The sequence below is a fragment of the Ruditapes philippinarum genome, unplaced genomic scaffold (genome assembly GCF_026571515.1).
Source record: "Ruditapes philippinarum isolate M1 unplaced genomic scaffold, ASM2657151v2 ctg4626_1_1_1_1, whole genome shotgun sequence".
Classification (NCBI taxonomy): domain Eukaryota; kingdom Metazoa; phylum Mollusca; class Bivalvia; order Venerida; family Veneridae; genus Ruditapes; species Ruditapes philippinarum.
Window position 1 is genome coordinate 6,908 of NW_026854068.1, and position 15,777 is coordinate 22,684.

Consider the following 15,777-nt stretch of genomic DNA (forward strand, 5'->3'; position numbering starts at 1 on the left):
GATGTCAAACAGTCACATAATAATCTATTCTTGTCATATTTTTGTTTTGAACCTTATTACAACATAGTATGATTTCTGATATAATTTTATACCTCAGGTATATTTTAATAAGAAAGTGTATTGCTATGCTGCTATCAGCAGAGATAAAACAAAATATCACATTTCTGTGTTTAATTGGCATACAACACAACACTATAGAAGGGGTGACAGGGCTTGTAAGGTCTTGTTTAATAAGTACAGAGTTTCTGAGACAAGCAATGTGATAAGTTGTTTTCTTATTTCAAAGTTGATACAGTCCAGTTACTAACATAATGATATTTAACAATAAATGGGACTACACATTTATACCTTCCATACCTTACATATTTTGCATCTTCTACATTTAGATGACCTTTGTCTGAAATCAGTTTAGGAGGGATTTTTTTTGTGCTAGGAAAATAGTGTTTTTGTTTGGTGCTTTCATTGATTGTGTTATTAAATATAAAATGGATAAGTTGTTTTGTCGTTGTTACATAAAGGAATAGAAACATACCTGTGAACCTCTGTTTAACCACACTAATTGGAATTGGTATAAGTGTGTCAACAATATTAGAGAAAAAATGAGGTCATAGATCACATGTCAAATAAAACTGGAAATATAAATGGTGCCATCAAAAGAGATAGCTGACTATATAGTATATTACAAGACAAAGTGCGGGATGAAACTAATGTATTTGATTCTGGTGTTAATGATTCATGTGAATACATGTAATGTTTTTGTTCCTTGTGTGTAAATGTGAAAGAATAGTCCTGAAGAGGAAAAGGTCAAGGCAAAAAACCTACATATATAATTTCAATATAATCAGATACAAAAAGTTTGTTCAATTATGTAAAGAGGCAACGCTTAGACTAAGAAACAATGTATTTCTTCATTGAAGAAATGAATAACTTCTGAGCACTCTTTTTGTTCGACTAGACAAATTGTCATACAAATTTTGTGGCTTTAAAAAAGTAAGGAAACTGTATCTACTGGTACAATCCTACACTGGACACTATTTCTGACCTTAGTTGATGACATTTAGAATTACTACTAGTATTTATAACTTGAATATAATGTGTCTGTAAAATTGATAAACTAACAATATAGTGAGAAATACAAGTCAAGAGTTTTATCATTTCAGTTCATTTTTATTGTGAAAATGTACTGGATTTACGCACTTTTTATCAGTATAAACTATAATTCATTTGATGCAAATTGGAATTATTCTGACAAAACTAAGAAAATATATCAAGTAAGTAAACCATTGATGTAGGCCTACTTATTTCATGTGCATGGATTCCCATGTTATCACATTGCTATGTTACAAACAATGTGAATCACATGATTATTTACATAATAAACTCCTCCCCTTATTTCAAATTTGAATTTCTGTTATCATTTGATATTAAATTATAAGAACCTTTTTTCTTCATACATTTTTGCAATTTCTTATCTAGACTGATAGATTGATCAATTGGCTTCATTTAGAATTTTTTTCATTGGTAAAAATCATCATTTTATATAAATATTTTTGAAAATCTCTCCCTGATCTGAATTCAGTTTGAAAATTCAAGGGAAACCACCCACCAGCCATTACCTCCCTTTTATACCTAGGTTGGGTCTTTAAACAGTGTTGAACAGCTGATTTCACGGAAAATGGAAATTTTAAGTTTGCCAGTTCATCGTCAAGTGTTTATATTTTTTAAAGTGAATTTACCGACTTGAATAAACATTCAGAGTTGTTGAATGCATACTGCGCCATAAAATAATTCGAATTTTATTAGTCTTGTTGCTGGATAAAGCAATCTGCTTGTGATAGAGTGGGTAGCCGCTAACTTGATTTGGCCAAGGATTCATTTGGCCATTGTTGACTCCGTTTAAAACTGCAGGAATGAGATTAAGGAATGGACTCTAATGACGTTATTGAACAGTGCCAGTATTGAATTCTGATAGGATTGGCGATGCGGGAGAATTCTCGACCGCATGTAACTGTAGACTGATGGTCCAGTGTATGGATTTGCGGACTGATGAAAACGTTTACGAGCACTCAAATTTGACCTTTTCTTCTAATTTCGCTATAATTTATAATAGATGAACCACTATATTGTGCTCACTTATTGCCATAATTATCCGTGGGGTGGCAATATTGGTGAGAAATTTCATACCAACTTTTGGACGAGATGACTTTTCTTGCCAGATGATTTTGTGATATTCTTTTATCCGGGTTTAACTTCGGCATCTCCTTTAGCCATTTTTTTAAGAGGCCTTCCAAGTTTCTTCACACCAAAACTTTCTGGTTGAGAAACCACTGGCATTGGACCATTAGGTTCATTGTTAATACGGATTGTTCTTCTTGCAATGCAATATAAAATTGGAGAATTCATCGAAAGGCATGCTGTCTGGACGCTTGTTCAGCGTATCTTTTTGTAGAGTAGACTTTTCAATTAGTGGTCCCTATCATTCACCTGCGAATATAGAATACATTCGTAGTGACTTTCCTGTACAATTCACATACATATTTTCGCCATTCCTGCCCGTTTAGTTTGGCGTTTCATTGAATTTCTAAAACTCTAAGACCCTCAAGTATGTTTGCCAAGTTTGATATAACTCCCCATCTGAAAATAATATAAAATGTTTAAATGTGGTTAAGTAATTAATTATTAAAGATGTTATAATATTTTATTTAGATATTTTCTAGAAATTAGAAAAATTTTTATTATTGAAGAATATTACTTCAGATCCCTTGTTTAAACCAATATTTACTTTTATGTTAAATTAAGATAGATACAAATGGCGTCGGACATGAAAAATTTATTTATAAAATAAAATTTTAATGCACTGCAGCAAATTTTTTTTACAATTTTGGCAAATACTCTGTAAATCCACGGGACTTTTTGATTGGGAAATAGTCTTGATAATAAGTGTGTTAGACATTTATTGTAATGTATTTATTTGGATGGGAATTAGATAGGTTTAATTGTGAAATTTCATGTTAGTTAATATGTAAATATATTTGAGCCACGTCAATGACAAAACCAAATAATGGGTTTGCGGCCAGCATGGATCCAGAACAGCCTGCGCATCCCGCGCAGTCTGATCAGGATTCCATGTTGTTCGCTTACACAACCCCTAATAACAAGTAAAATAAACTGATAGCGAACAGCATGGATCCTGATCAGGGACAGCGCGGATGCGCAGGATGGTCTGGATCCATGCTGGTCGCAAACCCATTTATGTTTGATTTTGTTCGTGACACGGCTCATTTTCATATAATTACTGCTTTTTGAAGCCTGTTGTTATTATTGAATATTTTAGTATAAATTGAAATTAGATTTTATTTTGCCCGTGGACTATATATTTTAGCATATTAATAACTGTTTTTAAAATATTTCACTTAAAAACATTGGTTAATATTATATTTCCTTTGGTTTATAGAGCTGACATCGATAGTGATGTTAGATTATTTTTTCTGTTAATCAGGGTCATTGATACAAACATATTGTTTTCCAATTATAGTACAGTTTTTATAGTTTTCCAATTAGTGCCGCCTTTTGTAAAAAAGCAAGTCCCCGGGGTGTTAAATAGAGATGATACGGTATTTGAAAAAATCAATAATTTTAATAAATTATGAAAATTCACCCTGAATTACATAAAAAAGCAGTTGGCCAAAGTAATTTTTTTATTTTAATATTATGAAGTTATAATCATAATTAAACAAACATTCTACCTGAGATTATACTGCTCTGTCGTCCCTCTAATTCCAAAATGAAGGCAATTGTTCCACCAAACAGTGTTGAGTAATGCTGTTGGTGTCATGGCACCAAGTACACCTTTCATATACATTTGATCAAACTTCTTTATCGGAGAGTGACGATAATGCAACTCGTGTTTATTGCCTTTTCCCAACTTTTTAGACATTTTTGTTTGGGCCTTTAAGGCATCTCTTGTCAAAAAAATTGTGGGCCATTTCCTCTCATTATAATTAAATGATATTTATTTTCTCTGCAGTTTTCGGTCAATACTACTGATAATAAGTTACGTAAAGAACTCGGTTCATATTCGGTACCATCTGCTTTCTTTATAGACAAAAAATAAAGTTTGCATAGATATGAGTCAAGTTGGTGAATGTTAATCTCATGTATCTCTCTTTTTTCACCTTTTGTTTCCAGAAACTTCTGAACTTATTTATGTCAGTTAGAGTTTTTTTCTCATGGTATTTTTGTTATCTTGCTCTTCAATGAACTTGTTTAACATCATTTGAGGATTAAATTCAAAAAATCTGATGTTTCAGGAGGATCTGTTCAATTAATGTTGGCAATTCAAGTTTGGTTGGCAGCAACAGAGATGACCAACAAAGGAGTACCTCTCAGTAAAGACTGTTTTCAACCAGGCTACGGTGGTGGTTTGGTTCCCATTTTCATCATCAAAAATCAGTAATTTCCAGACTGTATTTATTCAGGAAATCATCAGGATCAATTTCTTCAACTATGTTGTGTTTTTAAGCTGATCCCCAAATTAAGTCAAAATGTGGGTTTGACTCAAATAATCTAGACATTTTTTGACTGAATGAACTGCTCAGATCTTGGATTTTATCAGCAATAGCAGAAGACAAAGGTAAAAGTGCTGATAAATTCTCTCCTTATTTAATCATTATTTTATTTATTTAATAAAAGGTAGTAAAATTTTTTCTTTTTTTTTTTAATTTATTAAAAAAGTGTGAAGCATACAACCATTAACAATAAAAACTATAACAGTAACAATTTTTTTTTTGTATTTTTTAATATGCCTTTTATTTTTATCGTATCAAGATATGTAGTATTTGTAGTATCCAATGTAAACAGTAGACCGGAAATGACCCGAAAAAAGTAGTTCCGTCAAGGTCAAAATGTGTATTGATGAGGTGTCTGATAAAGCTTGGGGTGACTGAAAAAGCTAGGTTTATCGGGCATGCACTTTATCAACAGAAATCAATGTAATGACATGATAAATTGGCATCTGGTAGTATAGCAAATAGAATTAAAGGTGTTTTAGATATTTTAGTGTCAAAAGATCAAACTGGATTTGTTAAAAATAGATATTTGGAGAAAATACTAGATTATTGTAATATATAATGAAATATACTGAAGATAATAATATACCTGGTTTAATTATGATGATCGATTTCGAAAAAGCCTTTGATACATTATTTTTTAAATTTATAGAAAAATGTCTTTTACTGTTTAACGTTGGTCCTATGTTAAGGAAATGGATATCATTATTTTTATATAATACTGAAACTTGTGTTATTCTAAATGGTTTTTTATCTACAATCTTCAAAGTTAAACGAGGCTGTAGGCAAGGTGATCCAATTTCACCGTATATTTTCATGTTATGTGCAGAAATATTAGCTATTAAAATAAAACAATGTAACGATATTAAAGGTATACATATAGATGGTGAAGAATATTAAATTACACAATTTGCAGATGATACATCACTATTGTTAGATGGTACTGAAAAATCATTAAATAATGCTCTAAAATTGTTGAATATATTTTCAAAGATTTCTGGACTAAAAGTAAATTTTGATAAAACCAGAGTCATTTGGATAGGTTCCCTTAAGTACAGTACTAGATCAATCAAGACAAAATGGAAACTTACATGGGGTGATACACAGTCTAAATTGCTAGGTTTGATATTTGATGTAGATTTAGACAAAATGATTGATTTGAATTTTTATGAAAAACTACAAAAGGTAAAAAATAGTATTGGAAAAAAAGAATGTTGACACCAATAGGTAAAGTCACTGTTGTTATGTCTATTTAAATTCCATTATTTACACATTGTTTTACAAGTTTGCTCCTAGTGCAGTATTTTTAAAGACCCTCAATGATATATTTTATAACTTTATATGGGGAGGCAAGGCAAAAATAAAGCAATCAGTTATGACAAAGACATACAAAGAAGGTGGTCTTAACATGGTTGATATTTATAGTTATATACACTGTTTAAAGATAAAATGGCTTAAAAGGTATGTTAGTAATAGTGATGGAAAATGCTTTAACCTTGTTAAATCACTGTTTAATATTGATAAAATTTTTGATACTGGAAAATTGTTCTGTGATTTGATTATTAATAAGATTAAGAATAGATTCTGGATTGATGTTTTGAAAGCCTATATTGTACTTATTGATAAGCTTAATATAGATGATATTGAACAAGTGCTACATATGCCACTATTTTATAACCATAAATTGTTAACAGGAAGTAATATTTTTTTCATTAAATCTTTATATGATCATGGATTTAGATTTTTAAAGGATATTTTAAATCAACATGGAGAATTTTTAGACTTAAGTTACATAGAACAAATTACATGTAAACCAATTAATTTTATACAGTATCAAAGTTTGAAATTGGCAATAAAAAGATACACACAAAACCTTAATATTTGTATTCAAAATGACTTACTGTATGTTCAGTATCCTATTATAAGTTGTTACATCAAACCTATTATAGTTGTCAATAGCAATCATAAATAGGTTTATGAAACCATGGTACAAACTATAGAGGTACCAACATGCCAAGAAAAATGGATATCTTACTTTGGAGACATTTCCCTAAATTGGCAGTTTATATATGGTTATGTATTTAAATGTACTAAAGATTCATACTTAGAATGGTTTCAGACAAGAATTATTCACAGAATATTGACAACAAACTCTTTTTTATTTAAAATGAAAATAGTTAATTCCAAATTGTGCACTTTTTGTGAATGTCAAGAAGAAACACTGATACGTTTATTTTGGAAATGCAAAAAGATTCAGCCACTATTTCAGTTTCTGAAAGAAAATATACATATTTTTTTTTAATTGTAAATCTTTTATTCTTGGCTGTGAATTAAATGACTATAGATATCTTATTTTATTTTTAGAATTAAAAAGATATATATATTTGTCTAAGCGAAAAAATTTTTTACCTACTTGTACTGGTTTTAAAAATAGCTTGAAATTAGCTTGGAATATTTATAAAAATATAAATTTGACAACAGAAGAAATCAATAGATGGGCAATTGTTGTATCTCTTATTGTGTAACTGAAATAACTACATCAAAATTTGGTTATTCCACTAATATAAAAGATAACAACTTCAATGCATACAAGATATTTCTTTCATATGTTAATTTTGCTTATTCCACTAATATAAAAGATAACAACTTCAATGCATACAAGATATTTCTTTCATATGTTAATTTTGCTCTTCTTTCTTCGTTTTATAAGCTAAATAAATGATATAGATATTAATCTTATTAATTACATGTATATGTGTTAACTCTTTAATCATTATGAAATGTGATATAATGACATAATGTATATGATATGTTTGATATATATGTTGAGATGTTTGTATATATGACTTGATTGATATATACATATTGATTGAATTGTTTTTGCAATACATGTAAGGTATGATGGGGATGCCCTCAACCCCTTCAGACCTATTACGAGGAAAATAAACCGGGTTACCCAGTTGGGGCCTCAAAAAAAAAGTTTTCCCGACAAATACAAAGATAGTCCATTAATGTAACTGGTCAGCACAGGTCGGTTAAAATCACTTGAGTAATACTTATTAAATTGTATTTTGTCGTCAGTCTGTTTAAAAAATAAGAATTTTACGTCAAAACATAGTTTTCTCTATGTCTTTAATATAAGTAGTCAGCAATTTTCATTCTACTATAACCAACTGATTCCCCTGGTGGACATAGTGAGACAAGGTGCTTCAATGTTGAAAAACACAATTATCTTTCTATATATCCATTATATTTATTCCGGAATAAGTACTTTCTGTTTTAGAGAAAACATGTAAAGTTCGAATTACCGACTACCTGTTGGTAGGTTGTTGGGGATTATGAATAACCAACTACCAGCTAGTAGGTAGTTGGTCATTCGAATATCCAAGTACCAACTTCTTACCATATTGACGCTCCTTGTACTTCCAGGTAGTCAACAAAGGGGCACAACGATTCGGTACGTAAACATAGACTAATACATGATTGTCAGCCGAGTACGGATAGAAAGGAATCGAAAGACGGCTTGAAACTCAAATTTCGCGTGTATCAAATGCTACTGACGGTTGCGAATGGTCCCAGTTAATGTATTTAGAAATATTATTATAACGGTATTCCGTAGTCCCTTGGAGGAGTTTTGACTGAAGGGGCAATAATTTATTAACTGTTACCGTGGTCCATTAAGCATTGTTACCTACCAAAGATATCTTAAAGTAGTTTTCAATTTTAAAAGCAAGGTTTTGTGGGTTTCTTTCTTTTCTTTTAAGTCTATGTACAACGAAACAACCAAAGGCTCTTTAGAACCTGATGTGCAACGAACCAAGATTGTTTGAACAATTTTTGGACGGCCATAACAGCTCACCGTGAGAAATGATTTTCAACTCACCATCAAATCTATATATCACACCACTGCGAATAACATTTGTCGATGTTGGACCTGTAGCCTGGCTTATACTTGTTGAATTCAAGGTGTCATTATAGCTGATTGGAGACAAGTTTCTTTCGAAACAAGCTTTCACATAATGCTCCCACGAAAAGTATGTTTGTGAATTATACAGGACAGAAACGATAGCAGAACCTGAAAAAAGAGGAAAAACTTCATTGTGTGCAACAAGTTATTAAGCTTTTAATTCCTTAATTGTGCTAATGTATATCTTTGACATAACAATGGTCTTTGTTTTCATGTGCGGGGTCGGGTAAGGCTTGCAGCATCTCGCGTTGCCATTCACTTCTTTTATGGTTGATAGTTTCAGATTTGAAGCTTCTGTACACAATGGTAAATGATAAACTTTAAGCCCCTAAACATTTTTTTCTTTATTAAACTTATAGTTCCTAGACATCAAATGCAAAACAATTTTTGTTCTTAATGTGTAAGTTCAATCGCGACATCAACGTTTATGATGTAAGATGACACGAAGTAAGATATACCAAATTTAAGATAAAAACATTTTTTTTCGTTCTACAGTATTGCAACATTTTTAGTTTGAACAACTTTGATTTGTAAATGTCTTATAAGGAATGTATGAGGGATATTTCCAAGTGACTATAAAATTATCTTTGCAGTCTTAATATGCTTTATTTTGCTCGAAGAGAATTGACCTTCTCTCATGTCACACTAGTAATATTTTTATACTTTACCGCTAGATAAAAGATATGTTGCCTGCCTTTAATAAGCATGCAATATCATTGAACAGGTTAAGCATAATTATTTTAAAAGAACAATTTATATAACAAAGGTACCAATATGATTTTGAATGTTTAATACACCTGGAATTTAAAAAAGTAAATATTTACTATAATGATTGAATTTCTTTTTAAACAAAGCGCTTAATGACGACGTTTTCGAATAAATAACGTTACAACTACAAACGGTTGACACAGTAATTCAAATGGCGTGAAATTTCAACATGACATTTTTCGGGTTTTACACCAAGTCCGGGCAAATTTTGAACCTAATACATTTTTGTATCAGGTACTTTGATGTATAAAATTTCAACATACGTCGCGCCGCTGTGGCGTTTCCATGGTTATTTAAGGCGGAATATATGCTTTTTCTAGAATACCGCCCCTTACGGACTGGTTTTTTCCCCGAACGTCAATTCGTCTCTTACTTTCAATTCCTAGCCTAGCAATACCTTGATCCGGAATCTTTAAATCGTTCTGTAAGTATTTATTAAATATTTTCAAGCATCTCATTTTGTTTAATCCTTTGTTTCTTTGATCCCAACAAGGATGAATTATACATTATATACTTTGCTCGGATATCTGTAATGGTCTCGTTAAATTTCTAATCTTCAGACTGTAAAATTGATACCTGGCCTTTTGTTTTATCGAAATTAGAATCATGTAATTCAACCGTGTCCTTTCAGGCACTTGATTTGTCCTAAATTGTAACTGTTTTTACAACTCTTTTATCTAAGTCGGACGACAATTAATTGAGTTTATCATCCAGATTGGTAGCCTTTTCCTCTTTCGGTTTTTAATTACAAAGTCTAGTGTGAACTCATTCAACAAATTGTTGACTACATACATTTTTAGTAGATGTCTCAAAAATACAATGTCTTTGTCCTAGTTCAGAAAATGTTGCGAACATATAGAATGACTCAGGTACAATTTGTATAAACTTTATAAGACTATCAAGATGTGGGATGTCAAATTATCCCTCCCTATAATAAGCATATAACGGCAAAATAGCTGTTATGGAAATGCGACGATTTTATAAATGTAAAATGTTACAAGAGTCTTACACTGGCTGCCGGTACAGACCGGAATATCTAGCTTGCGGCGGTAACGAGGCTCTGTCGATTTTCCTTTAAACAGTTACCCGAGAATAACGTATGAGAAATTCCGTTGTTGTCTGGTTTTAAAAAGTCTCGGAAACCTACCTTGCAGCAATTCAAAATGTCGACTTTTTCAATGAAAAAGAAAGCAGATTCATAATGGCCGAGCTGGAGAGCCAATCAAAATTCTCAAATCTCATAATAGCCAAATTTTCTTAAAAATGCCGTATTTTTTGAATTATGGTCTTGTTTTATGTTTATAATGTCGTAATCTTTATATTAGCCTTACATTTAATATTGAAAAGTTAATTAATAATGCATTTTAAACATTTTTTTATCACACGAAGTCGCTATTTATTCATGTAAAACAGCCGTTGCAAATTTTTCTATTAAATAACACACGTGAATTATACAATCTAGGATAGATATAAAGCAAATTGGAAACTCAATAACACATTATTTTGTGTCAGCTAACATATATTTAATGATAAAATTCTATGACTCAAAATTTCTCCCAATGCAAGTAAACAGAGATACAGGATACACCGAATATTTATTTCAATATTAAAATGGGACAAAGTCACAAGTTTTTGGTTATACCACGGAACTATCGATAGTAAACTTGAAATAGTTCCGTGGTTATACACTTGGTCAAAAATTTCGGTTTTTTCTACAACTCAATATAGTCTTTTAAAGAAAGAAGGCACAGGCTATCTGTTCAGTTCTCTGTATTCGTGTTGCCAAAAGTGACTTTCATGTATCGCATTCTAGTACTGTTTTCTGAATGTAAAAGACATCCGTACGAATTCTTCAACAATTTAAAACGTTGAAACGTTTGAAGTCGATGAAAAGCCAGCTCAGCGCCATATGTGGTCTGTGTCCATATTTAATGGGAAACATTCCCTTATGTTAATTCACCAACTTTTGTTTTTGCATATTATTATGCTCATTATCAGTATAAACGTTGTTACATTATATCTTAAACAATTTAACATTACTACATTACTTGAATATACTGTGCTAGAATACGTTTTAACAAATCAGAGGATATTCAAAGTCAACTGTAATGCAGTTGATGTATGTGACAGTTGAAATATTTTTGTACCAACAACAGTTATCTCTCGTTATATTTTGCTTTCGTGTAGATTGGCTCCGCCTATTAATTTTCGTCTATTTCCGAGATAATGCCATATATGAAAGTTGCAAAATCGTTTACAAATGTTAATCGTGTTAGAATGTAAAAAGAAAGTGTGGTGTTGTCAACCTGAAGTTGTTAACTGGTGCAGTTACACTCTAAACGTCATGATGCACAGGATTAAACGTGTTGTGTACGATCTATCGTGTACATTTCTACATGTTGCAAATTTGAAGTTATACATTTCTAAATACAGTTTGCAATTTATCTAAGTTGCACGTTAACAGCTTTCATTTTATCAAGTCGAGATAATCAAAACGCTTAAATGCCAATGCAGTATGTAACTCTCGGATCGACAATATTAGATGTTTACTAATATGTTTAGAAGAACCGAAGTATGCATTGTCAAATTAAAAAGGCTGGATTTTTGCCAACGAATAGCCTCCCCACTATAGTCCTGGAGTCCAGTTTATGACTACGTATATTTACATATTTAGTATTGACCTAGAAGGGAGTTTGGTAAGCTTAACTTGTAAGACTATATAATTTAGCCATTCCATGAAGATTGCTCACACGAAAAAAGAGGTCGCTGACCCCCAAATTATTTCCGCTTTAAATGAAGATCAATCACCATATAAAATTTAAATAAATTCTATTAAAATGTTTATAGCAATCTACTACTCGTATATGTCTTCAGGTGACCACACTACATTCGACTCTAAAAAGATCAGTATGTGTTTAATCATGTGAAAAACGAATCTAAAAAAATAAAAATATGATTAACTTGTCCAGGACAATGTTATAAAGCTGGCCATAAGCTCGCTATATAACAATTTGATAAAATGTGCCATTGAAAATTGTCATTTAATTACAATTTTTCAGATAATGTATATTTTGAATTAGAAGGGGCATTAATAATTCTAATTACTGTTAAGTTGTTTATTTTAAACTACTTAACTTCTATAATGACTCTAATTTATTATTTTACACGTTTCGTACCTTGTTCTTCCGGTTCTTGTATTTTCTCTTTAGCAATTTATGGTAAAGTGTGAAAATAATAAATTAAAATTATTAAAGTAGTTTAAAGTAAAGAAATTATCAGTAATTTGTATTTTTGACACAAGAAAGAAAACAAAAAAAACACTCACATACAGAGCATTGTACTTAGGCCGTTTTAGTGCAGCACTAGTCAACGGTGTGCTAAGTTTTTTTTCTGTTAATTATTAACCATTTGGTTTAATATACAAACCAATCTTATCAAGAAATTTTATAGTACATTTGTCTACATGTTAACCGACTAAAAATGCATAGAAATAAAAGAATGAGACAATCATACATAGAAAATGCAATATACACGCAATGTACATAGAAAGTGAAATATCTACACGCAATCTGTAAATATGGGTTAAACAATAAATATTTATAAATTATCAAGAAAATACTGTTAGTTCAATGTGATAAAAGAAACTGAATAGTTGAAAAGTACAGACATTGTTTTTGAGTCTCTTGAAAACACTAACCGTTTTTGCATAGTTTGAGGTCATATTCTTTACACGGTCTCCAATAAGGTACATTATTCGTTACTTCAAACACAAGACATTTTCCGCTATTCCCGCTTGTTGTAACATGTATATCTAAGAAGAAAAAGTCGATTACGATTACACCGTGTATATCAAGTAACGCCGGAATGTGAAATTAATGCACGATTCGTGCAAAAAGTTAAGCAGAATCGTGCAATAAATGACGGATACCGGACAGGATTTCCAACGCGGTAAGGAAACTGGTCATTAAACAAACTGAAAAAAGAAATAACCGTATACGGCTGCGAAGATAAAATACTTTACCCCTCATCAAGATTATTTCGATGAAATTGCTAACTTTTTAAGATCATTCGTGAAAATGATGGCGTGCTTAGCGTTTTTAGTGTAATTTTGTTTTTTGTCGACTCTTATTAGTACAACAATGTATATAATACCGTATATTTCCAATCTTTTGGTAGGAAAATGACATTTACTTAACTTCTGGTGGCATAGAAAATAAGCTGATAAAATGTGATTTTTAAAAGTCTCTTTTATGAGGTGGCGCTGATGTACGTGGATAGTGCTTCATGGTAACATATATGGTGCTGAATTAATACACGTGTTTAACGCCATTAATCGGTGAGTATGAGCATTATTCTAAAATTTTTGTAGGCGGAACTTTAATTCACTTCATACAGAATTTATTTTAGTTTGATTGCATAAATACAGAATCCGAATCGGTCCCTGCAACCACAGAGCTATAAGCTTCGTAATATTTGTCTTGAAATGAGTACGAAGCAATGCAATTACTAGATTTCTTACTTTAGGATACAACGGTGTTGAAACCGTTTATCATAAATAGCAATTTCTCAATATCTTTTGAGATGGTAGTTACAAAAGAATGTTTTGGTTTTTTTAATTATACGAATGTTCATTGTTCTCACTCTTTAGACTATGTTTATTCACTAACCTTGTAAGAGTCGACAAAAGCCAAAATTACACTTAAAACGGTAATATACAAAAATATGTTTGCCAGTTTACTTACCTCGTTGTAAATCTCCTCCAGGTACTAGTATTCTCCATTTATTATTTTTAGTTATTTTCGCATCCCGGCGTTACTGGATATACGCGATGGAATGAATACCTTACCAACAGAAACATGTTTACTGCCATTTTATTATGTTTCGCGGTAGAAATGCTTAAGTTAGAAACGAAACTTATTAAAAGTGAAAGCTAAAACAAATTTAAGAGTTTGTACAAATAGTATTTTAAAGTTATTCATCTTACAATTATTCAAACTATCATAATACCGGCTCTGATCTTTTGGTACAATGACATACAATCATTTCCACCAGCAATCCAATCTCCATTAGGAGAAATATCACATTCACTCAATGATATGTTCCCACTTGGTAATTCACTTAGGCAAAAACACTGCAACAACATGCAAAAATGAACATCTAAACAGTTCTTTTTACTCTATTTTATCTTTTATATGCTATTATAAGAAAACGAAAATACTTATGCTGAAACTATTAAATAGCCTTGGTGTATTTTAAAAAATACAAACTTGTTGCTGAAAGTAAAATTACGTTTTAAACAACTGTGCTATTTCGTAGTATTTTATTGGAGACAAAATGATATTTACAGATGAACACGAAATCTTATCTTGTTTTTCTTCGAAGAGCTACATGCCTTGTTTTTAATCCAATATAACTGTGATGTGTTTCTTTGCACAATGAAAAAGCAATTGCCCTGGGGAATTCTTTCCTTGTCGCAACAAACCAATTGGTACTGTTTTGTTTAATAGGCTACATCCTGTAATACGTAACTTTTATATTTAGGTAGGGTTTTTACGTTGCAGAAACTCAACACAGGCTTCTACTGTTAGAGAAAGGACCTTAATAGGGTGCCCCATAGCCTTGCCTTATTTCAGGCACGAAGCGGGCACCTGAGTAGAGCCATCGAAGTTTCATTTGCTAACCTAGATAGCTTCTTCAAGAAAATGAAATTCAAAGTCCTTGGTAACAGTTTCTAAAACAGCAATGATGTGTCCTCTCTGAATCTTTTTGAGATGCTCAATAAGAACGACAATTTGCAATTTATATTTAAGATTTCCCATTTAGTCACAGTTAAAGATCAAAAAGCTTATCAAGTAATCTTTTCTTACTTACCTTCTTACTTTTGACCCGTTGGAATAACGTTCATGATTATTTAATGCTGTTCAACTTTGACAAAATATCGATCGCAAAAAAGAATAAAAAATCAGAGACAACATTGAGGCGACGCCCCGGTAACATATTCAATATATGAAGATGATGATGATTAATTGTAGATTAAACCCAGACGCTCAATTCAAGATCAAGGTCAAAAGTTATGATCAGTGGTTTTGTCTTATCTTTTTATATATCCCGGTATCTTTTATATATCTTTTTTATAAACGTGAAGTGTGTTGGTCATGATACTTTAAAAGTGTTTGATTTCATTGATAATACGTACATTATCTTCATTTCTTCAAGAATACTGCTGTTAAGGCATGGCAAAACAAAGCAATTACCAGCTATTGTTTATGTACAAGTAATGACATGATATATAATAAGAACTTACCAATGTAAGCAAAGGCTGTTTCCTTCTTATAATAATCCAACCCATGCTGTTTCCTTTTCTTTTAGGTCAGATGTTAATATTGATAATGAAACCAAGAAGAGTTTTTCCCTTGAACTGTTGGTGTTGCAAAGTTTCCCCTACTTTTTGCATTTTTCCACGAGGGCAGTTTC

At 31.3% G+C, this 15,777-nt stretch overlaps 1 protein-coding gene across 1 annotated transcript; it reads right to left on the reverse strand.

The window, feature by feature from the left end:
* Positions 1 to 8,348: 8,348 nt before the first annotated feature.
* On the reverse strand, positions 8,349 to 14,736 carry LOC132738846 (uncharacterized). Its single transcript, XM_060726449.1, has 3 exons — positions 14,311 to 14,736; positions 13,001 to 13,114; positions 8,349 to 8,643 (listed from the first exon to the last, which is right to left on the reverse strand). The coding sequence occupies exons 1-3, from the start codon at positions 14,444 to 14,446 to the stop codon at positions 8,363 to 8,365; spliced, it is 531 nt and encodes a 176-aa protein (XP_060582432.1). The 5' UTR covers positions 14,447 to 14,736; the 3' UTR covers positions 8,349 to 8,362.
* Positions 14,737 to 15,777: the final 1,041 nt, after the last annotated feature.